At 41.8% G+C, this 23,221-nt stretch overlaps 1 protein-coding gene across 3 annotated transcripts in view; it reads left to right on the top strand.

Annotated features, from left to right (window-relative positions):
- The window catches only part of slc4a9 (solute carrier family 4 member 9), a 99,305-nt gene that overhangs the window by 18,736 nt on the left and 57,348 nt on the right, over positions 1 to 23,221 (top strand). For 2 of the 3 annotated variants that reach the window (XM_062977882.1, XM_062977881.1), the window contains exons 3-4: positions 4,343 to 4,434; positions 15,785 to 18,768. In XM_062977882.1, coding sequence (XP_062833952.1) covers positions 18,449 to 18,768 — 320 coding nt within the window. In that variant the 5' untranslated portion in view covers positions 4,343 to 4,434; positions 15,785 to 18,448. The remainder of the gene's footprint in view (positions 1 to 4,342; positions 4,435 to 15,784; positions 18,769 to 23,221) is intronic. The other variant, XM_062977883.1, reaches the window with a different exon arrangement.

Here is a 23,221-nt window from a genome sequence, read left to right as displayed (position 1 = left end):
ATGTCTACTGATATTTGTATGTATTTTCCAAGATGGCTCCCACATCCAGAGAGCCCTGTGACTCCTGCCAACAATGGATCTGGATCAAACTTGGCACACAGACCCCACCCCTTCAAGACCAACTGAGTTCTGGAATTTGGGCGGCAATGACAAATGACAATGGGAGTTACAGTTCACCCATATGGAAAGTACACTGTGAACCCTACCGACAGTGGATCTGAACCAAACCTGGCACACATGCCCATCATGACCAACTTTAACTACTGGCAAAAGTTGCATACATACAAATAATATCATACGAAAGCTGACTGGCACAACCTGGGGATCACAACCAGATACAGTGAAGACATCTGCCCTTGTACTTTGCTACTCTGCTGCTGAGTACGCATGCTCAGTGTGGAACACATCTCATCACGTTAAAACAGTGGATATGGCTCTTAATGAGACATGCCACATTATCACAGGATGCCTACGCCCAACACTGCTGGAGAAATTATACTGTTTACCCCAATGGTTCTCAACCTGAGGTCCCCAGATGTTTTGGCCTTCAACTCCCAGAAATACTAACAGCTGGTAAATTGGCTGGGATTTCTGGGAGTTGTAGGCTGAAAACATCTGGGGACCCCGGGTTGAGAACCACTAGTTTACCCAGTATTGCACCACCTGATATTTGTTGGGAAGTAGCCAGTAATGAAAGGACCAAGGCATTGACATTTCTGGACCATCCCCTGTTCGGATATCACCTAGCATGACTTAAATCAAGAAACAGCTTCCTAAGATCTATAGAGATATTTGCAGGAACACCTCAGCAAGCGAGAGTCCAAAAGTGGTAGATAAAAACCCGGAAGCTCAATCAGTGGCGGAGACCAGATGAGAAACTCCCTCCTGGGCACACAGAAGACTGGGCGACTTGGAAGGTGATGAACAGACTGTGTTCTGGAACCATGAGATGCAGAGCTAACCTTAAGAAATGGAGCTACAAGTGGAGTCAACAGTATACAAGTGTGGAGGAGAGCACTTACTACAATGCAATCTGAGCCCTGCCACATGCACAATGGAGGACCACCTCACAGCAACACCAGAGGCACTCCAAGTGGCCAGGTTCTGGTCAAAGGAAATCTAGTATAATGCCAAGTTTTTAACTTTGTTTTTTTTTTTTAATACATTGTAGCTGTATTCTCAATTTGCTTCTGACACAATAAATAATAAATATAGTAGAGTCTCACTTATCTAACATAAATAGTCCAGCAGAACATTGGATAAGCGAAAATGTTGGATAATAAGGAGGGATGAAGGAAAAGCCTATTTAATGTCAAATTATGTTATGATTTTACAAATTATGCACAAAAACATCATGTTTTACAACAAATCTACAGAAAAAGCAGTCCAAAACATGGAAACGTTATGTAGTAATTACTGTATTTATGAATTTAGCACCAAAACATCGCAATATATTGAAAACATTGACTACAAAAACATTGGTACTAACAAATTGACTACAAATAAATATATACAGTAGAGTCTCACTTATCCAACACCCGCTTATCCAACGTTCTGGATTATCCACCGCATTTTTGTAGTCAATGTTTTCAATACATCGTGATATTTTGGTGCTAAATTCGTAAATAAAGTAATTACTACATAGCATTACTGCGTATTGAACTACTTTTTCTGTCAAATTTGTTGTATAACATGATGTTTTGGTGCTTAATTTGTAAAATCATAACCTAATTTGATGTTTAATAGGCTTTTCCTTAATCCCTCCTTATTATCCAAGATATTCGCTTATCCAACATTCTGCCTGCCCGTTTATGTTGGATAAGTGAGACTCTACTGTAATTGCATAAAATGAACTTACAGTAGCAACATTGTCGGAAATTAAATCCATAAAATGCTCAATCCTTGCTGCCTAGAGAAACAGCTGTGGATCAGGGTGGGAGGCAAACTGTGTTGGATAATCCAGAATGTTGGATAATTGAGACTCTACTATATTACTGGCAAGGTTGGGGGGCAGTCAGAGTGATTCACCACATATACTCAACTTAAAACACTGGTGTGGTTGGGGGGGGGGGGTTGTCAGAGGATGCTGGAATTTGTAGTCCACCCACATTGTGAGAGCCATGTTATTCATACCCATGACCGAGGGTGCAGATCTCCTTCAAATCAGTCAGATAGCTTATTTGCCCAGGATGTATCCCAGCATCCTTACTCCTTTGCTAAGCACACTGGGAGTGATGGGAGTTGCAGCCCAAGAAGAAGAGTGAACCATCTGAGGGAGAAGGAAAGAACTGCTTTGTGTTTCAGTATCAAGTGGATGCAAAATGCCTAAAATAACCCAAGAGGCTGCTCAAGGGTTGCCATGGAGACCTAAACCGGGCAGGTGTGGTCAATACCTGAGGGAGCAAGAAAGGACTGCTTTGTGTTTCAGTTTGGTGAATAATTGTGTGCCTTTCATCATGTGAGGTGGCTGCAGAATGCCTAAAAAAATGGAACAAATCCCCCCAAAAGCCAAGAAAATTAAACTTCTGAGAGCATGTAAGACAACTGAACAATGTCAACAATGATTTTAAAATGAGCAGGAAAGACTGCTCAAGAGTGAGAGACCTTGGAACAGTGTAAGGCCCAGGGCTGTAGCCAAGGAGGGGGTGGGGGAGGTAGGGGTTCAACCCCCTAAATTTTTCAGGTTTTTTAAAAAACCTGGTTTACTCATGAATTTTAACTGGTTATGGTAACCAAATCCCCATGAGTGTCCACTGAAGTTTATCGATAGAGCCTAATTTCTAAATTATTTTGCGTTATGGAACTACTCTTCATGATTCGCTTTAAAAAAGCTTCACTCCCCCGGGAATTTTTTTCTGGCTTTGGCCCTGGTGAGGTCCCCTAATTCCAGTGATCTAGGACTAATGGGAGCTTAACACTGGACAGATTTAGGGCTGATGGGAATTGCACCCCACCAGATCTAGGAGTAATGAAAGTTACATCTGGCCAGACGTGGACCTGATGAGAGTTGCAGGTCTTGGGCTGGTGCATGTTTTATACTCAATTCACTGATATTAGGTTTAACTTGATGTTAGATTTTTAATGCTGTATTCATATGTGAATAGACTGATTGATAACTGGCAAATAGAGGGAGAAAATGTGGAGGCAGTGACAGACTTTGCAATTCTAGGTGCAAAGATTAATGCAGACGCAGACTGCAGCCAGGAAATCAGAAGACGTCTACTTCTTGGGAGGAGAGCAATGGCCAACCTCGATAAAATAGTGAAGAGTAGAGACATCACACTGGCAACGACGGTCCGCATAGTTAAAGCAATGGTATTCCCCATAGTAACCTATGGATGCGAGAGCTGGACCATAAGGAAGGCCAAGCGAAGGAAGATAGACACATTTGAACTGTGGTGTTGGAGGAAAATCCTGAGAGTGCCTTGGACCACAAGAAGATCCAACCAGTCCATCCTCCAGGAAATAATGCCCGGCTGCTCACTGGAGGGAAGAATATTAGAGGCAAAGTTGAAGTACTTTGGCCACATCATGAGAAGACAGGAAAGCTTAAAGAAGAGAATGATGCTGGGGAAAATGGAAGGAAAATGGAAGAGGGGCCAACCAAGGGCAAGATGGATGGATGGTATCCTTGAAGTGACTGGCTTGACCTTGAAGGAGCTGGGGGTGGCCATGGCTGACAGAGAGCTCTGGCATGGGCTGGTCAATGAGGTCTTGAAGAGTCGGAAGCAACTGAATGAATAAACAACAATTCATATGTGGGGTACTGTTGGGATTTTATGCCAATATTTATCTGTTTTTTGAAGGCATTGAATGTTTGCCGTTGTTTGTTGGAATCTGGCCTGAGTCCCTTCAGGAAGATAGGGCGGAATAAAAATAAAGAAGTTGTTGTTGTTGTTGTTGTTATTATTTTATAAATGGTCCCATTGTACAGTTATGCATTTTCTGAGGATTGATTTTTTAAAAATTTTCAGTGTATATATTCATAAAAACAGTGAAACAAATCTATATACATTTCATACATTTCAAAACCAAACAATGACTATTTCTAATAAATAGCATTACAAAATACCTAACCTGGGCAATGCTGGTTACATAAAAATGAAAAGAGAGAGAATGTTGGGCTTGTACTCTTAGATCCAGTTCCAACATGGAAGCTGCCCCACACTTGCCTTTTATCTTACACAGATCTCAAAGATGAGAGAATATTGTCTGTCATCCCACACTTGTGATGAATGTACCTGAACATTAGCTGCCAATCGGGCTGAAATATCTATCAAAAGGAATAAAGAGAAATCCCCAATAGAATTCCAATTAAACTCCTTGTCCTTGTTTTGGCTAGCTCTTGTTATGGATGAAAGCAGGACCAGCATTTGTGTAACCGGATTGCTTGCCTACCTGAGAGTCAACCAAAGATGCAGGCCATCAAAAACAGTGAGTACCGTCTTCTTATTGGTCAGGTTACCTGTCTTACCAGATCAAAGAAGTGCTTAGCCAAGTCCATTGACTCTAAAATTATCCCTGCTTCAGAATTTGAATACTGTACATCCCTTCAGTAGCTCCTTAAATCATATAATGTGTAGAATAGAAAATATGTGTGCAAAGAGCTTTGTCTGATATGAGTCTTATCCCTTGAGAGGCATGTAATTTCTCAGGGGCCGGGGCAAAAAACATCCTATAGATAGGAGAAGGGTGAAACTTTCTGTATGTAAGGCTTCTATGTAAAATTGGATCAGGCACCTCTGTTCACTCTTTTGAAAACAGCAGTGTGCAAGCCTGCTGCAGGTTGGGCCTACCACAACTATCAATGTTTGCTGCTACATTTCATGCAACTCATCTTCCAAGGAGCATGTAGTGTTCTATGTTTATGTACATACTGTATATCATTGAGTGTCTATTATAGGAAATAAGGTGGAGTGTTATATGTATAGCAGAGCTATCAAGTTAAGTTTTTTTATGTTAGGAGCGACTTAAGAAACTGCAAGTTGCTTCTGATGTGAGAGAATCGACTGTCTCCAAGGATGTTGCCCAGGGGACGCCCAGATGTTTGATGTTTTACCATCCTGTGGGAGGCTTCTCTCATGTCCCCGCATGGGGAGCTCCCTGGATCCGAACTGCCAACCTTTCAGTCAGCAGTTCTGCCAGCACAAGGTTTTAACCCATTGCAGCACTGGGGGCTCCATATCAAGTTAAGTGATCTGTTGGGAGTGAGCAAGAATATTGGTGGTGGTTGGTGATTGGCTCGGCTGTATTTGAAAAAGTGAGTTTGGGTCCATTGGAGTAAGCACTGAGTTTAGACAGTGGTAGGGAGGGAGAGTGGGTTGCACTCAGATTTTTACTCAGATTAGTCAGGAAAGAAAGTGATGTGATGTGTGGTGGATTCAGTGCAATTCAGTAAATTAAATAAATAACTGTAATAGCTAAGCTGTTGAACATCAAGCTTCACAACATAAAGTAAGCTTGACCTCTGTTTGTCTTCTTTTTAATAAATACTTTTCAATGCACACACACATGCCTCTTGGGGTGCTACAATATTGGGTTGTTGTGAATTTTCCGGGCTGTATGGCCATGTTCCAGAAGCATTCTCTCCTTATGTTTCGCCCACATCTCTGGCAGGCATCCTGAGAGGTTGCCTGCCATAGGTGTGGGCAAAATGTCAGAAGAGAATGCTTCTGGAATATGGCCATACAGCTTGGAAAACTCACAACAAGCCCGTGGTTCCGGCTATGAAAGCCTTTGACAACACATTGCTACAATATTGTTTTTAGGCTTGTGAAAAAAAAATCTGATACCAGGTATCTGTGGTGGCAGTAGTCTTTTACTTTTGGTGGTTAACTTTCATAACTAGTAGTGAGTTTTGGATAAAGCAACGCACAAGAAATTTAATACTTTTCTGAAGAGGTTCCAGATTCTGTCCAGCCAGATGGGACTAAGTAGCAGGCCATCCCTGAAGATCTTGAAGGAACATCCTCTGTTGTATTGCTGAAGTCAATTGTTAGAGAAAGATGCAGGAAATTAAAGGATGAAATCCAGGGGTATAACTATGAGAGAGAGGACAAAAGGAGGGATCTCCTCAAAACATCTATCAGAGAGAAATCCCCATTGGAGAAAAATACAAAATGGGTGGATTTGCACATGTCTCCAGTGCATCAGATTAGGTTACATTTTAATCAAGCCAAACTGAGAGCCCAAGTTTAGATTCATTTCAATCCAATGTGTGAACAAGAATCCCTTTCAGGAGGCTGATCTATTGCCAAGATCATACCTTTATACATCATGCTGGAATCACATTGACTCAACATGGGAACACCTAGGATTGGTTTCAAATTGTGGGATTTCTTCAAATATACAGCACAGGACTGGGACGGTGCTTAGTGTCCATCTGTTATTTTTATTCTCCCCTCATTATTTCATGTAATTGTTTTTCTGCAAGGCCAAAACAAAATGTTCTTGGTAGGTTACTAATCCTAATGTACATCTTAGGTGCTTAGACATAACAAATGAAGTAGCACTATGTATGCATTTCTAAACACACTGTTTGTATGAAAAATGGACCTCTTTGTTTCACTTACTGGAGATTTTCCACCTGATTTATTCACACTCCCATTCCAGTTAAGTACGCTGGTTACAGTAAAAACACCTCTTGTTTTGGTGCACGCAAACATATTTGAAGTATACACACATACAGATGGTTTGCTTACACTGCTCCTTTGTCGAAACCTGTAGCACTAGCCTAGGGCTACTTGTTATGTCGGCTATTGTGGCTGTGTTGTAATAACACAGCAGTCACATGACAAAAGACCTGGCTGTGCTTAATGATGTTCCAGCGAAGCCTAGCATAAGCAGAAACGAATTGAGAATATACTGCAAGATGCTTTTGGTATGAGAGAATGTGGTTGCCTAGGGGACACCTGGATGTGTTACCATCCTATGGGAGGCTTCTCTCATGTCCCCGCATGGGAAGCTGGGGCTGACAAACGGGAGCTCACCCCGTTTCGCGGATTCGAACCGCCGACCTTCGGGTCTTCAGGTCAGCAGTTCAGCGGGTACAAGGGTTTAACCAATTATCCTCCCATTTATACTGCCATAGTATGAGTCCATACTGCATTTCGAACTGCATTATATGGCAGTGTAGATGGGAACATCTCAATGGAAAGCAAGTAGGGTTATTCATTGTTTACTTGCCAGGCCTGACTGAGGCTGCTTATTTATGAAGCATCTTAATTCAAAGGATGACAGTCAGGTTTTCAGAAATGAATGTGATGTCATGTAGGAAGGAGATATGCTTCTCATCCAAAGCACCTTTTTCCATTTAAAGCAACCTCATTGCTCTTAACCCAAAGTGACACAAAGCCCAAATATACACAACACAATTCAGCAACTGTTAAGTCCACCATCTTACGTTTTCATTGCCATCCTCTCTCTCCTTTCTTCTTTTTTCTCAACTCTACCAAGATTTAGAACTTACGCTCCTTGGAGGCAGACCTGGTTTTCTGCTTTTAAAAACTCTGTAAAGCGATATGTATGTAGTCAGGTTCTAGCAAATGTTGACTATAAAGTGGTGTTGGGAGACCTAGATATTCCTAGAGAGGCATTTTACAAGGTTAAAAAAGTTTTTTTAACTTTTTAATTTTTCTTCTTCTTCTTCTTCTTCTTCTTCTTCTTCTTCTTCTTCTTCTTCTTCTTCTTCTTCTTCTTCTTCTTCTTCTTCTTTTTTACAGAGGTCCTGTGTCTTTAATCCCTGTAAATGTAGAGGGTTTACTACAACTGAAATGTTTTTGACAGGTTTTTTTTAAAAAAGTAATTTTATTTCAACTGAATTGTTTTAATAATTTAAGTAGTTTAATTCTATTTTTGTTATAATTAATTTTTTTAAAATACATTAACAACTTACAGTGACACAAAACACTGAACATTTTACAAACACAGAACCTCACCACCAAGGCCTGAACAAGTATCATTTCCTTTACCATAGGATTTATAAGTCAACATTAAACAAATGTCATATCCAATATTCCTGACCAACAAGGTTGTATTCTTTTTCACTTTCTAGAACATATTTAAAAAAGACTGACCAGTCTAAATTAAATTCAGATCTATTAGTTTCCCCCCGAACACCCTCATTTCCATTGATAATTTATCATTTAAGTCTACATTCCATACCTCCCCATACCATGCTTTCAGTGTGAGATTGGTTCCTATCTTCCAATTCCTTGCAATTGTAAGTCTTGCCACTGTGAGTAAAATAATCACAAATTCTTTCATTTCCATTTCTAAATTCAACTTTGTGGCATCCATTAATAATGCTAACCTATTTTAATACTTATCTTTGGTATATTTATTTATTGTTGCAGTATTTATATTCCACCCTTCTCACCCCGAAGGGGACTCAAGGACCGATCACAGAACATACATATGTGGCAAACATTCAATGCCATGTATACATAGACAAGACAGACAATTGAACATAGCTAGAGGTATACAGACGTTTCCCATCTTTGGCTTCTTGGAGGCTTGTGCTCGGGTCCGGCCACTTGGGTGGAGGGAGGGGGGTTGCTGTCACTCCATCTCCCTGCCAAAGAGTTTGGTTCATAACTTCCTCCTTTTGATCAAATCGTTGGCATTTTCCTGGCATTTTCTTATGGGTGCCTTAATACTTCCCCACTTTTTAAGTGGTCCCTATTTATCTACTCACATTTTGCTTTCGAACCGCTAGGTTGATGGAAGCTGGGCTAAAGGTCAGGAGCTCACCCTGACCCGGTCTTCGAACTGCCAACCTTTTGACTAACAAGATTTATTGCAGCTGGCGGTTTAACCTGCTATGCTAAAGCCTAGCCCAAATGGTATTGCTTTTAAAGTTGTAAGCCACTTTGGACCCCAATCCTGAGGAGAAGGTGGGGTTATAAATACAACAATAACAACAACACTGATATCTCTTCCTCAAGGTAGTTCCAGAGACAGACATCTTCTAAACATTTACCATTAAGGGAAATGCTACAATTTCACTTCACCCTCCTAACAGATACATCTGTGCAAATGTAACTGTGCAAAGAAAGAAAGACCTAAGAACTGGTGAGATGACAAGGGAGAAGACAATCAGTGCAATCCTGTTTATGCCTGTTCAGAAGTAAGTCCGCTTGTGTTCAGTAGAGCTTACTTACAGGTAAATGTGGACACCCTGGTACATTTCCATGAATAAGCCAGGGAGGTTGTGCAATACAGATGTGGAGGCACCCAAGAGCCCCGCCTGTGACCGCTTTGTGGGCAGAAGTTCTGCCTGCTCTTCATGAAGCAATCAATATCAGATGTATCATCCCATGGGGAATGCAGTGACTAAGCTGACTTGCAAAATGGGCTGTTTGTTGGTAGACCAAGGCGGGACTGGCAGAGCCCTCCTGCTTATTTACCCCCAACAATAAAGTAACTACTGAGCTGTATATGTCAAAAACAAGGTGTGGTGGAAACCACAAAATAATAATAAGAAGAAAGGGAGCTACTAGGGATAATAAATACAAGCTGTATAAAAACATTTCTAGGCATCAAATGGACAAGGATCTAAAAACCAAAACATGATCCCTAATCTTATGTATATGGATGGGGCCTCAAAATCATAGAATCATAGAATAGTAGAGTTGGAAGAGACCTCATGGGCCATTTAGTCCAATCCCTTGCCAAGAAGCAGGAAATTGCATTCAAAGCACCCCCGACAGATGGCCATCCAGCCTCTGCTTAAAAGCCTTCAAAGAAGGAGCCTCCACCACAGTGGTGGCACTGCCGAACAGTGAGGAAGTTCTTCCTGATGTTCAGGTGGAATCTCCTTTCCTGTAGTTTGAAGCCATTGTTCCATGTCCTAGTCTGCAGGGCAGCAGAAAACAAGCTTGCTCCCTCCTCCCTATGACTTCCCCTCACATATTTGTACATGGCTATCATGTCTCCTCTCAGCCTTCTCTTCTGCAGGCTAAACATGCCCAGCTCTTTAAGCTGCTCCTCATAGGGCTTGTTCTCCAAACCCTTGATCATTTTAGTTGCCCTCTTCTGGACACTTTCCAGCTTGTCAACATCTCCCTTCAACTGCAGTGCCCAAAATTGGACACAGTATTCCAGGTGTGGTCTGACCAAGGCAGAATAGAGGGGTAGCATGACTTCCCAGGATTTAGACACTATTCCCCTATTGATGCAGGCCGGAATCCCATTGGCTTTTTTAGCTGCCGCATCACATTGTAGGCTCATATTTAACTTGTTGTCTACGAGGACTCCAAGATCTTTTTCACACGTACTGCTGTCGAGCCAGGCATTCCCCATTCTGTATCTTTGCATTCCATTTTTTCTGCCGAAGTGAAGTATCTTGCATTTGTCCCTGTTGAACTTCATTTTGTTAGTTTCGGCCCATCTCTAGTCTGCTAAGATCGTTTTGAATTCTGCTCCTGTCTTCTGGAAAGTTAGCTATCCCTCCCAGTTTGGTGTCATCTGCAAACTTGATGATCGTGTCTTCTAACCCTTCGTCTAAGTCGTTAATAAAGATGTTGAACAGAACCAGGCCCAGGATGAAACCCTGTAGCAATCCACTCGTCACTTCTTTCCAAGATGAGGAAGACGCATTGGTGAGCACCCTTTGGGTTTGTTTGCTTAGCCAATTACAGATCCACCTAACTGTAGTTTTGTCTAGCCCACATTTTACTAGTTTGTTTGCCAGAAGGTCATGGGGGACTTTGTCGAAGGCCTTACTGAAATCCAGGTATGCTACATCCACAGTGTTCCCCTATTGGCCCAACTCATAACTCTATCATAAAAAGAGATCAGATTAGTCTGGCATGACTTGTTTTTGGTAAATCCGTGTTGGCTATTAGCAATGACCGCATTTGTTTCTAAATGTTCACAGACCACTTCCTTAATGATCTTTTCCAGAATCTTGGCTGGTATCGACGTGAGGCTGACCAGACGGTAATCGTTGGGGTCGGGTTTTTTTCCCTTCTTGAAGATAGGGACCACATTCGCCCTCCTCCAATCTGCTGGGACTTCTCCCGTTCTCCAAGAACTCTCGAAAATAATTGCCAGTGGTTCTGAAATAACCTACAGATACTCAAGAGTCTAGGTTAAGGAAAAATGTTGCCACTGGTGTGAGTAAGCCACTGGTGCTCTATAAAATTAGAAACCCTTTGACTCTATCAAAAGCAAATATATTGCTTGTTTTGAAGGACATAAACTTTTACTTTATAATGGATATATTACTCAGGCTTGAGCAAAGACATTTTGTTCAGTGAGACAAGGAAGAAGATGGCATCCCTTCTGATTTATTGTATGAAAGCCAGTTGGACTGGAATTTGAATGTTTTTTTCAGCACTGTTATTTTAACATGATACATATGGGGTTAAGCAGGACTGTGCTGGCAGGTCTGCTGACCGAAAGGTTGATGGTTCGAATCTGGGGAGCAGAGTGAGCTCCTGTCTGTCAGCTCCAGCTTCCCATGTGGGGACATGAGAGAAACCTTCCACAAATGGCTAAAACATCCGGGTGTCCCCTGGGCAACATCCTTGCAGACGGCCAATTATGTCACACCAGAAGTGACTAGCAGTTTCTCAAGTGGCTTCTGACACACACCAAAAAACCCACCAACATCTTGCTGCTGTCTTGTACCATTTGCTACCTGAGTGGCTGCCTTACTTTGCCTAATGACAGTACTGGTCCCAATCCCTTTCTACATCATAAGAGCAAACAGTGGTGGCAGCAAACTGGAGTCTCATATTTTTGACTAATTCCAGCAAACACAAAGCAGCTTCCCATATCCAGAGTCATCTTTTTGTTTCACTCGATGCCTTGTCAGTTGCTGCATAATCTGTTGGCATGTCATGGAGTTTTCTCTTGTCATAATGAAGCCACCAATCAACAGTAATAATAGAAACAATAATAAATGCTCAAAGTGTACTAAGGAATGCAGATTTTAGACAGCATGTTCTGTTTTACATTTTGTGGTATGATCAGCTCCTGCTTATCATCTTGCCATTTCATGTCAGTTTTGGTGCGATCAACACGTGGGCTACTAATACCTCAGTCTGTATCACAGCAGTAGTGTACCATGTTGGCCGGTGAGAAGTATCAGTTGGTTCCCTTAAATTCCCCCTCCCCCCGGTGTCTCATTTAATTTCATGTGTTTGCCTGGCAAACTGCCTCCAGTTTGGCAACTGCCTGGACATTTTGCAAGACACTCTGGGCTTACTTGGGATGTTTACCATCACAAAGAAGGGGCATTCCCCACATTGCGGCACCCAGCACTGCTGAGCAGAAGTCATCACCAGCTCATGGAAAGGCGCTCCTGTTTCTCTTGCTTTGTTCATTACTCAGATCCCAGGAAATAAATTGCTTCAAGGTGAATGTTAAAGGTATGCTGAAACTGATTCTCTTCTCTCCAGTTTACCAACATCTGCCACCAACCTCAGAGAGCACTGGAATGGTGGTTTGTGTGCCCAGGGCCTTGGTTGCTTACATTGCAGGTGCAGGTGGTCCTAAGTGTTTCCAAGGAGTCTCTTATGTAATACTCATTGTCATCATCACCACTCCTTATTCTATCACCAATGAGAGTTCAGAGTAGTTTAAAAGCACAAAAATGATACAGAATATTAAGGAGAGCATGTCACTGTCAATGAAATTTGCTTCTTACTCTTCTATGCAAACATGGCGAGCTTCACATAGGAAGGACCTCATCTTACAAGTCATTTGCAGCATAGTAGGATACTTTCAGGGGCCCCTGGTGGCACAGTGCGTTAAAGCGCTGAGCTGCTGAACTTGTGAACCGAAAGGTCCCAGGTTCAAATCCCGGGAGCGAAATGAGCGCCCGCTGTTAGCCCCAGCTCCTGCCTACCTAGCAGTTTGAAAACATGCCAATGTGAGTAGATCAATAGGTACCACTCCGGCGGGAAGGTAATGGCGCTCCATGCAGTCATGCTAACCACATGACCTTGGAGGTGTCTATGGACAACGCCGGCTCTTCAGCTTAGAAATTGAGATGAGCACCAACCCCCAGAGTCGGTCACGACTGGACTTAACATCAGGGGAAAACCTTTACCTTTACTAGGATACTTTCACCATGGAGCCCCACGCCATCCATCAGATGATGCAGACTCACTTCCGGTGGGGCCACCACAGGGGGAAGCCGCGCAATGATGCTTTCCCACATGTGATGGGGAAGTGTCGCTGAGGGTGAGGTGGGGCGCGAGGATTGCCCTGCTTCTCCGTTGATTTGCCACAGAGGCTGGCGCACCACCCACAAGATCTCATCAATGGGGTGAGGTCCTTAGTGTATGGAAATAATAATTAGTTATGTCTTAAACATCAGGATGTAGTGAGGAGGGGAGTTCTAACTTTCTGAAATGCTAATTTTACAGCAGAATACACCATTTTCACCAGAAATATTTTTGTTGGGACTGGTAAATTATATCATCAACAAGGTAAACATTGTTTGCTTTCAAAACACTATAAGGTAAAGGTAAAGGTTTCCCCTGACGTTAAGTCCAGTCGTGATTGACTCTGAGGGTTGGTGCTCATCTCCATTTCTAAGCCGAAGAGCCAGCGTTGTCCATAGACTCTCCAGGTCATGTGGCTGGCATGACTGCATAGAGCGCCGTTACCTTTCCGCCTGAGCAGTACCTATTAATCTACTCACATTTGCATGTTTTCGAACTGCTAGGTTGGCAGGAGCTGGGGCTAACAGCGGGAGCTCATTCCACTCCCGAGATTTGAACCTGGGACCTTTCAGTCCGCAAGTTCAGCAGCTCAGCGCTTTAACACACTGTGCCACCAGGGGTCCCATAAAACACTATAATTGCTTCTCAAATAGTTTATGCCAGACACTTCTTTTTGTGTGTGTGTGAGGAGCAAATTGAGAAACTGCAAGTCGCTTTTGGTTTGAGAGAATTGGCCCTCTGCAAGGATGTTGCCCAGGGGATGTCCTGATGTTTTTTGATGTTTTTACCATCCTTGTGGGAGGCTTTTCTCATGTCACCGCATGGAGCTGGAGCTGATAGAGGGAGCTCATCTGCACTCTCCCCAGGTTGGATTTGAACCTGGCAGCCTTCAGGTCAGCAAGCCAACCTTCAAGTCACAAGGCTTTAACCCACTATGCCATCTGGGACTCCTCATGCCAGACACTGGAAAGAATGTATTATTCCATCTGTAAATGAATGGTTGACCAAACTGCTAAATTTTGCAGAATTTGATAAACTAATAGAACAATACATTTTCAAAAGAATTGGAAGCCTTTTGCACAATATATAGGTAGAACATTTGAGTTTGAGTGATTAAAATACAAGGATGGAAAGAAGATCAAGATGATAATAAATGTAGTAAAATCAGGTAATACACTGCTTGATGATGATGATGATGATGGTGATAATGATAATGATAATAATAATAATAATAATAATACTTTATTTTTCTATCTCCTCGAAGGGACTCTGGGCGCTAACATGGGGCCAGGTCCAAAAACAAAATATGAACAAAGTTAAAACATATATAAATCACTAAATAAATACTATCAACACAACAGATCAAATAAAATAAAACAGATGAAAACACAGTACTACAATATAACACCATAATAAGATAAAAAGATAAAATAAAACAAACATCACCACTAATGGATAGAATGGGGGTGGTCAAGTCAGAAAATACAAAAGTATATAGTTACAAGACCTTTTAATAAAGTGCCTGGACAAAGTATCGAAGAGTTATCTGGGAGAATTTGGGGTAGGATAGGGTAGGAAGCCTCCGGTGGCTCAGTGTGTTAAAGCGCTGAGCTGCTGAACTTGCAGACCGAAAGATCCCAGGTTCAAATCCAGGGAGCGGAGTGAGCGCCCGCTGTTAGCTCCAGCTTCTGCCAACCTAGCAGTTCGAAAACATGCAAATGTGAGTAGATCAATAGGTACCGCTCCAGCGGGAAGGTAACGGCGGTCCATGCAGTCATGCCGGCCACATGACCTTGGAGGTGTCTACGGACAACGCCGGCTCTTCAGCTTAGAAATGGAGATGAGCACCAACCCCCAGAGTCAGACATGACTGGACTTAACGTCAGGGGAAACCTTTACCTTTGCCTTACAGTAGGAAGACAATTTGATAGGACAAATTATTGTAAGACTATCTTGGTGTAGAGTTGGGAAGTTTTCTTTCCAATTATGTGTTTTACTGTGGATTGGAAAGTGTAACATTATTACTGTTGATTGGTGGCTTTGTATATAAATAGTTATAATGTGTACACTTTGGAAATAATAATAATAATAATACTGAAGTTCATTCAAAAAACGAAATGCTAAGATGGGGAATTTTTTTTCCTTCCACTAGACTTTAGAGCAGGGGTTCTCAAACATTTTAAGCAGAGGTTCACTATCCCTCAGACTGTTAGGGGACTGGACTATAATTTGAAGGAAAAAAATGAACAAACTCCTATGCACATTGTACAATACAATATTCAAAATGAAGAACAATTTTAAACAACATAAACTTACCAGTATGTCAAATTAGAAGTTTGGGTCTGCTTTTGTCTGGTGAATTAGTCAAGGTAATTAGGATTGTTGTTGTTGGTGTTGTTGTTGTTGTTGTTGTGTGCCTTCAAATCGTTTCAGACTTAAGAACAGCCTAAGTCTAAAGTTTAGGGTTGGGTGGGTGAATAATTGACCGTGGAGGGCCGTATCTGTCTTAGTTTGAGGATACCTTCTCTTATAGACTTCTTTCTTCAACTGTTAGACTGATATGAGATAGCAATTCACCACTCATACATATAACTCATGTCTTTCAGTTGTTTCCTACATGGTGTTGAAATGACCTCGTCTAGTTCTACATTTAACAACTGTGTCCAAATCATGCTTGCTTTCAGAGTGACCAGAATGAGAAGGTATGGAAGAAAGCACATAATAGAGTTATGCATAGTCTCTAATTATTGTGTTTTGACTCACAAGTACAATTTCTAAGACAAAAATAAAAAATATCTTTAAATAATATAAAGTTATGACATATCATGTTTTTGTCATGACTATGTATTAGATCAGATCCGTGCTGTATATGAAACAATGTTCTCGTACTGCTTCTGATGGAAATGCTAAACCACTGCAATCTTAACAGAACATTCATCATGTCAGTGATTTAAACAACATACTCATGCTATGTGACAAAGTTAATAAATTAACTATGTTAACTTCCAGTTAATTTGTATGTAAATATAAATTGATCTCTTCTAGAAGTTTCCTGCTGAACTGAATGGCTAAACATTTACATTTTTCATCTTAAAAAGTGGTCTTAATTTCCATCTTCCATACAACAGATAGTCACAAATATGTTAGTCTGGCAAATGCTACTGTTTCCATAGAAGATACAAGCAAAAAATTAAAAAAAATTAAAACTGGTCCAAATTGTTTTGCTTGTGTAACTAATGAGTGAGCATTCCTATTAATGTCGATGTCTTGTTCCTTGGTATTAGAATCAATGGGTATTTGCAGAGATTACTTCCAAAGTTGTAAACTTTGTTATCATTCTGTCACTAAAACAAGGATCTGCTGTTCAAAGAGTTTATTATATTTTGTTCTATCAAAACTATTTGGGAAAGAAAGTTCAGGAATCAACAGTTGCATATTAGTTATACATTGTTTCCTTCTATAAACCCATGTGCAGTATGCCATTACAACATATGCATGCCATCACATATGACCCCAATCACAATGATCAGTCCCCACCACCAAGCACTGCTGTTTTTATTTTAAAAGTGAAATTAATTGCAATGACACATTTCATAATGGCATATTTTGTCTGGATTACATCACCACAGTCAAACACAATAGTCTACCAGATATCTGATATAGGGGTATTCTCCTTGGAGATTTGGAGCTTTTTGCTCCAGAAAAGCCAAAGTATTCATATGAAAAGGTACCATTAGTGGGAGGAGTTTGTGTGTTTCATGGTCAAATATATGGAATGTTCAGAGACAAGCTCTAAATGCATCAAAGACGTTGTTGCTGCTGTTGTTGTTTGTCTTTAAGTCATTTTTGTTTGTCTTCAAGTCATTTCTGATCTATAGTAGCCTTAAGGCATTAGTAACCTCTTGGCAGCAGAGGGGGCCTTTGTGATCCTCTGATAGTGTGACTTGCCTATGGGGCCTTCCACACCACCATATAACACAGACTATCGAGGCAGATAATCCACAATATCTGCTTGGAACTGGGTTATCTGAGTCCACACTGCCATATAACCCAGTTCAAAACAGATAATGTGGGATTTTATACAGCTGTGTGGAAGGGGCCTATGATCACCTAGTGGATACGGTTTTTTTTCACAGCCTTCCAGTGGCCTTTACGTTAATATAGTCAAATGATCTTCCTTGCCCTTTGAAATGTCTGTATCTGCTTTCTCATGTTGCAGCCTGTGTGCTTCTGTCCCTTACTGTGCCAAGCTGTTAGTTGAGAATTCACTTAGCACTTACTACAATCGTCCAAAGCAAGAAATGTCACAAGTGGAAAAAGAACGCCTAGACATTTGATTTTCTAATAAATGAAAGTGGTGGGTCATCATATCGCTGGTCATGGAATCGCTGCTTAGTCCCAAGCTTGCAGGTCTCCTTATACTAAGTTTCTCCTAGAGCCATTGGTTATGATCAGAGCAGAAAGAGTCCTCTGACCATATTACAGTCATGAGGATGCTGATATCAGAGTTGAACTGGCTGTGCTAATGAAGGCATAGAGCAATGGTTCTCAACCTGTGGGTCCCCAGATGTTTTGGCTTTCAACTCTCAGAAATCCTAACAGCTGGTAAACTGGCTGGGATTGTTGGGAGTTGTAGGCCAAAGGACCTGGGGACTCACAGGTTGAGAACCACTGTCATAGAAGATTTGGAAGCTGTACTTTCCCCTCTATCTGCCTACCTCTTTCCATTCTGGAAACTTTCCAGTTGATGGGGAGCTGAGATTTAAAAACGTGTCTCTAGCTCCTGCAAATCCTTCCAGCTTCCAGCATCTCAAGGTTCAGATGTGTCAGGTTTCTGTTAGCCACCCTCCCCATCCTCAACATTTTTCTTGTCTCAGATTTCTCCCCTTCTTAGGATGGCCTGTCCTGCCCTGGGTCTGGCCAGTGCTTCAAATAGTACATCGGTGTAAACAAGCCCCGCCGGCAACTGTGGCCACAGCAGCCCCAGGCTCATCTGTGTGGGTTGGGCAGTCCCTTTGACAAGGTGGGCAGAACAGAGCTGCCCTGGTGAGTTCAAGCTGGTCTTGCCGGAGTAGAGCCAGGGCTCTTAATTACCTGACAATATTTGTTTGGGGTGTTGTCCTGTGTTTGGCCCGAACAAGATCTAGCCCTTTATAAAAGCAGAATGGCTTTGATCTGCTCAGTGTCTGCCCTTCGTCGAGGAGAGGAGCGGGGACCCACGGACAAGAAGCCAAGTGTGTGGAAGGAAAGCTCATTTGCCTAGATTGAGCATGACCAAAGCAAGAAATGTGGATTCAAGAGAGGAGCACCACCCACTTGGGAAAATAGAAGACCCATGCCCTCATGCTGAGAGGATGAGCAACAATCATGGTGCAAACCAGGAGACCTCCAGCCGAAATTCAGTGGTGATCTGCCAAGCAGTTGGGAGAAGTATCTTCACCTCCAGCATCTCTTCAGCAGCAGAACGAGTCAGCCTTATGCTGAAACAGGAGGAAGGAGGGAATGAAGAGGCAAGCTCTCCAGTGCTATTTATACAGCTCTCTGAACTCTTCAATACCCTTGAAGGATTGGAGTGGAGGCAAACCGCCAGGTAGGTGCCCACCCCCCCAAAAAAAGCACAACAACCTGTTGGGTGCACATGGGTTACATCTCCCCCCCCCCCACACAAAGAAAGTACAACTCCCAAAATGGTACATACAACATGACCATGCTACTTGGTGGAATTCTAGAAGGTAATGGCTGAAAGTTGATATTTCCAAACTCTGTCTTTAAGAGTTGATAGTATTACAAATGCTCAAATTGTGGGGCTAATGCACCCACAGTTGGCATAATATTAGGCAGCAGCTTAATATTTCAAATATGAAAGTGCAGTAACAAGCAGACCTGGCCAGGAGCACATCCCTAGCTGCCATTAATAGAGTGATATTTGGGGCATGAGGGCAATGGGCACAGTCTGTAATAGGGTATTCCTATCTCATCTTGATTTTCTGCCATTAGATATAAAAGATTTTGAAAAATTAGACTTGTGGAAACAAAGCTTAGTGATCAAACTTCAGCTGACACATTTTTTCCCCATGATAACTCTTTTAGAGGTGATTTTCCCTTCCAAGGAGTAGATTTCTCTCATTTCTTGTTGTCTCATTCTCGTTCTTAACTATGAGTCATTGTAAGGCGGATATTTGTAACGCAGGGACTGCCTGTATATGTTGTTGCACTGAAAAAAAGTCTGATATTTAAGGTGCAGAGTAATGAGAGAAAAAGATTAAATGGACACTGGAAGTGATGGAAGAGAAGCAAAATATTGAAAAAAGCAGGGTTCAGAAGTGTACCATTGTCTTTTTATCTAAATTCGAATTCAGCCACCTGATATATTTTACATCATTAGCTAATGTGAATTTCGTAAAAAAAGAAGAAGAGACAGCGAGAGTTAAGAGAGAAAGAGAGAGAGTAAAGATGCATTAGAGAGCTGGCATAATGTAGTAGTTTGAACATTGGACTATGATTTTGAAGGGTTTGATTTCCTTCTTTGCCGAGGAAATCCATTTCGTGACTTTGAATGTTCACAATTTCAGTCCCAGTAAACCCCATAATAGTCCCCTTAGGGTCGCCATAAGTTGAAAATGACTTGAAGGCACACAAGAACAAGAAACAACAAGGCTTCTAACTAGAGCTAACTACAGGGAGCATATAACGCCCCTACTAAAGCAGCTCCATTGGCTGCTGATAAACTGTCGGTCCCAATTCAAGGTGCAGGTGATGACCTATGAAGCCCTATATGGCTCGGGCCTCACCTATCTTCATGATTGCATCTCCCTTTACAAACCAGTGTGGGCTCTGAGATCTGACGGGGAGGCCCTGCTCTTGCTCCCACCACCATCACAAGCATGGCTGGTGGGGACAAGGCAGAGGGCCTACTTAGTGGTGGCTCCCTGACTCTGGAAAGTCATTCCCAGAAAGATCAAACAAGCCCCTATGCTATCCTCTTTCCGCAAACTTGGCTATCCTCTTTCTGAAAACTTGGTGGTTCCTGCAGATTTTCAGCAGGATTAGTGCTAGCCTCCCCTCCCCCCGTGTTGTTAACTAGGACCCCGTTCAGCACTTTACCCACTTCCCAGCCCTATGATATTCTGTTGCACTTGTCTTGCCTAGCACTTTATAGCTGGCCTTGCCCACTCTGAGGCCCTGGTCATTATATCTGGTCCTGCTGATGGAGCATTTTGTAACTTTTAAAAAAATGTTGTTTTGAATTGTATGTTCTTGTTTCATGTTTATTATTCTTTATTATATTTAATTTGTTGTATGGTTTCTTTGCTATGTTGGAAACTGCCCTGAGTCCTCTTGAGGAAATAGGCCAGTATATAAATAACGTTTTTAAAATTATTTTTATTTATAATGTATCTGCACTAAACTGATGTATCACATTCATACCACTTTTATTGTTATGGTTCCATCCTAAGTGTTACTGGGACATGTAGCTGATTGGTACACTTAAAAGAAGGAGATGACATCACAGGCGGACAAGCCCATCCAGGAAGCCAAGGTCCTGAGAGTACATGAACTGCGCAGGATTGTTGATGAGAACATGTACTGGATCTCTTTCATTCATAGAGTTACCATAAGTCAAAAGCAATTATCAACAGCAACAAAAGACAACACATTTAGGGTCCATCCAGACAATCCCAAAATGCGAAACCTGTCTCAGTTTTACCGGAAGCATCCAAACAACACCTCTAATAAAAGCCAATCAATATAGAATAAACCAAGGTTTCCTTGGTTTATTCCACATTAATTAAATGGGCTGCGGGATACTTGCACTGAAGTGGGTTACCTTACCCTGTTTTGGCATGAGTTTTAGCCATGTCTGGAAGAACCCTTAAGTTCTGTCTTGAGAACTGTAATGGACTAGCGTAGATAATTCAAAATACCTGAGCAAACTCCAAATCCCTGACTTCCTTAGGGTGAAATTATGGCAATTTATGACAATAAACAAACAACCAATTCTTTATTATGGTCATAGACCAGCATAATTATGACAATTAAAATATTTATTTCTCGTGTCAGAAGCAAACTGCGGGTACAAGTTGTAATGGATTTGTAAACACAGAAATTTTTTTAAGAAAAAAAACCTTGGCATTAATACTGAATGTCTTTTGCCCAATAGCTGGCCACTTGGAGTACCTCTGGTGTTGCTGCTAGAAGGTCCTCCATTGTGCATGTGGCAGGGCTCAGAATGCATTGCAGTTGGTGGTCTGTGGTCTGCTCTTCTCCACAGCTGCATGTTGAGGACTCCACTTTGTAGCCCCATTTCTTAAGGTTGGCTCTGCATCTCGTGGTGCCAGAGCGCAGTCTGTTCAGCGCCTTCCAAGTTGCCTGTCTTTTGTGTGCCCGGGAGGGGGGGGAGTCTCTCATCCGGTGTCAGCCACTGATTAAGGTTCCAGGTTTTAGCCTGCCACTTTTGGACTCTCGCTTGCCGAGGTGTTCCTGAGAGTATCTCTGTAGAGCTTAGAAAGCTATTTCTTGATTTAAGGCATTGGCGTGCTGGCTGATATCTGAACAGGGGATGGGCGGGCCGGAGATGTCAATGCGTTGGTCCTTTCATTGTTGCCTGCTACTTCCCAGCGGATACAATTAAAATGGTATGAACTGACAACTCTGTAGTGTAAAAGCAAGTTACATCTCTAGCCTTTGGAAAAAAAAACATGATATGAAGTAAAATCTTTAATAAAAAGATTGTCCAAGAAAATTGTTCTCCTAGAAAGGAGACTACACTTCCATTTGTTTCACCAGTGGGTGAAATCATAGTTGATTTTCATGTCACATCTGGGAATCTTAGGCCCCTTCTACACTGCCCTATATCCCAGGATCTGATCCTAGATTATCTTCTTATCCCAAATTATATGTCAGTGGAGACTCATATAATATAGTTCAAACAGATTACCTAGTATCAGATCCTGCAATATAAGGACAGTGTAGGAGGGGCCTGAGTAATCCAAAAGGCTAAAGTGACCTGTTCTCTATACTACCATGGCCTTGCTCATTGGAAATTATAGTTCAAAACACTAATATTTTATTTATTTATTTATTTATTTATTTATTTACAGTATTTATATTCCGCCCTTCTCACCCCGAAGGGGACTCAGGGTAGATCACATTATATACATATAGGGCAAACATTCAATGCCCATATACACATAGAACCGAGACAGAGACAGACGCAGAGGCAATTTAACCTTCTCCTGATTCTGGCCACAGGGGGGAGCAGCTGCTTCATCATTCACTGTGACGGCACTTCCTCATTCCAACGTCGTAAATTAGTTAAATTTGCCTCCCCACTTTGTAAGTGGTACCTTATTTCCTACTTGATAGATGCAACTATCTTTCGGGTTGCTAAGTCAGCAACGAGCAGGGGCTATTTTTTATTTTTTAATTGATGAGTGCTCACCCCGCCATGGGCTGGCCTCGAACTCATGACCTCATGGTCAGAGTGATTTATTGTAGCAGGCTGCTCACCAGCCTGCGCCACAGCCTGGCCCCTGCACCACAGCCAGGGTCTTTGCAGGGTCTTTAAAGTTTGGTCTTTGCAAGCATACAAAATGCTTTTCCTATATTGATTTAGGAATCCGTAAAGTAATACTGAGTCAGGTTAACACGATTGTTTCCATTTTGCAGATAGGGATATGGGCATGAAATTGAAAATAGATCCAGTTACTTAATTTTAGATTTTTCAAGCAGGATTTTAAGCTTTGTAGAATTGCCATTATTGGTAAAACTATACCTATTGAACATCTGCCGTATTTATAGACAAAGGAGCTCTGTGACTAGTCGTGTTCATAAAGAGAAGGATTATTGGATGTGCACAAAACAATTGAGCTACAGTTTGTGCTCCTGCATTACATGCTAAAATAACCCAGTCTTCTGTTTCTCATTTATGATGCTTCTGAGTGAGAAATCAGTCAAGCTTTTCATGATCCAACACATCATTTGCATAAAGAGTAAATGATATGTAAATGTAAATGCCTTGCTTTCGGAAATAAGAATATGGC

Source organism: Anolis carolinensis, chromosome 4 (genome assembly GCF_035594765.1).
Source record: "Anolis carolinensis isolate JA03-04 chromosome 4, rAnoCar3.1.pri, whole genome shotgun sequence".
NCBI classification, from domain to species: Eukaryota; Metazoa; Chordata; class Lepidosauria; order Squamata; family Dactyloidae; genus Anolis; species Anolis carolinensis.
The sequence above is the reverse complement of the archived record's forward strand: the minus strand, read 5'-3'. Positions and strand labels throughout refer to the sequence as shown.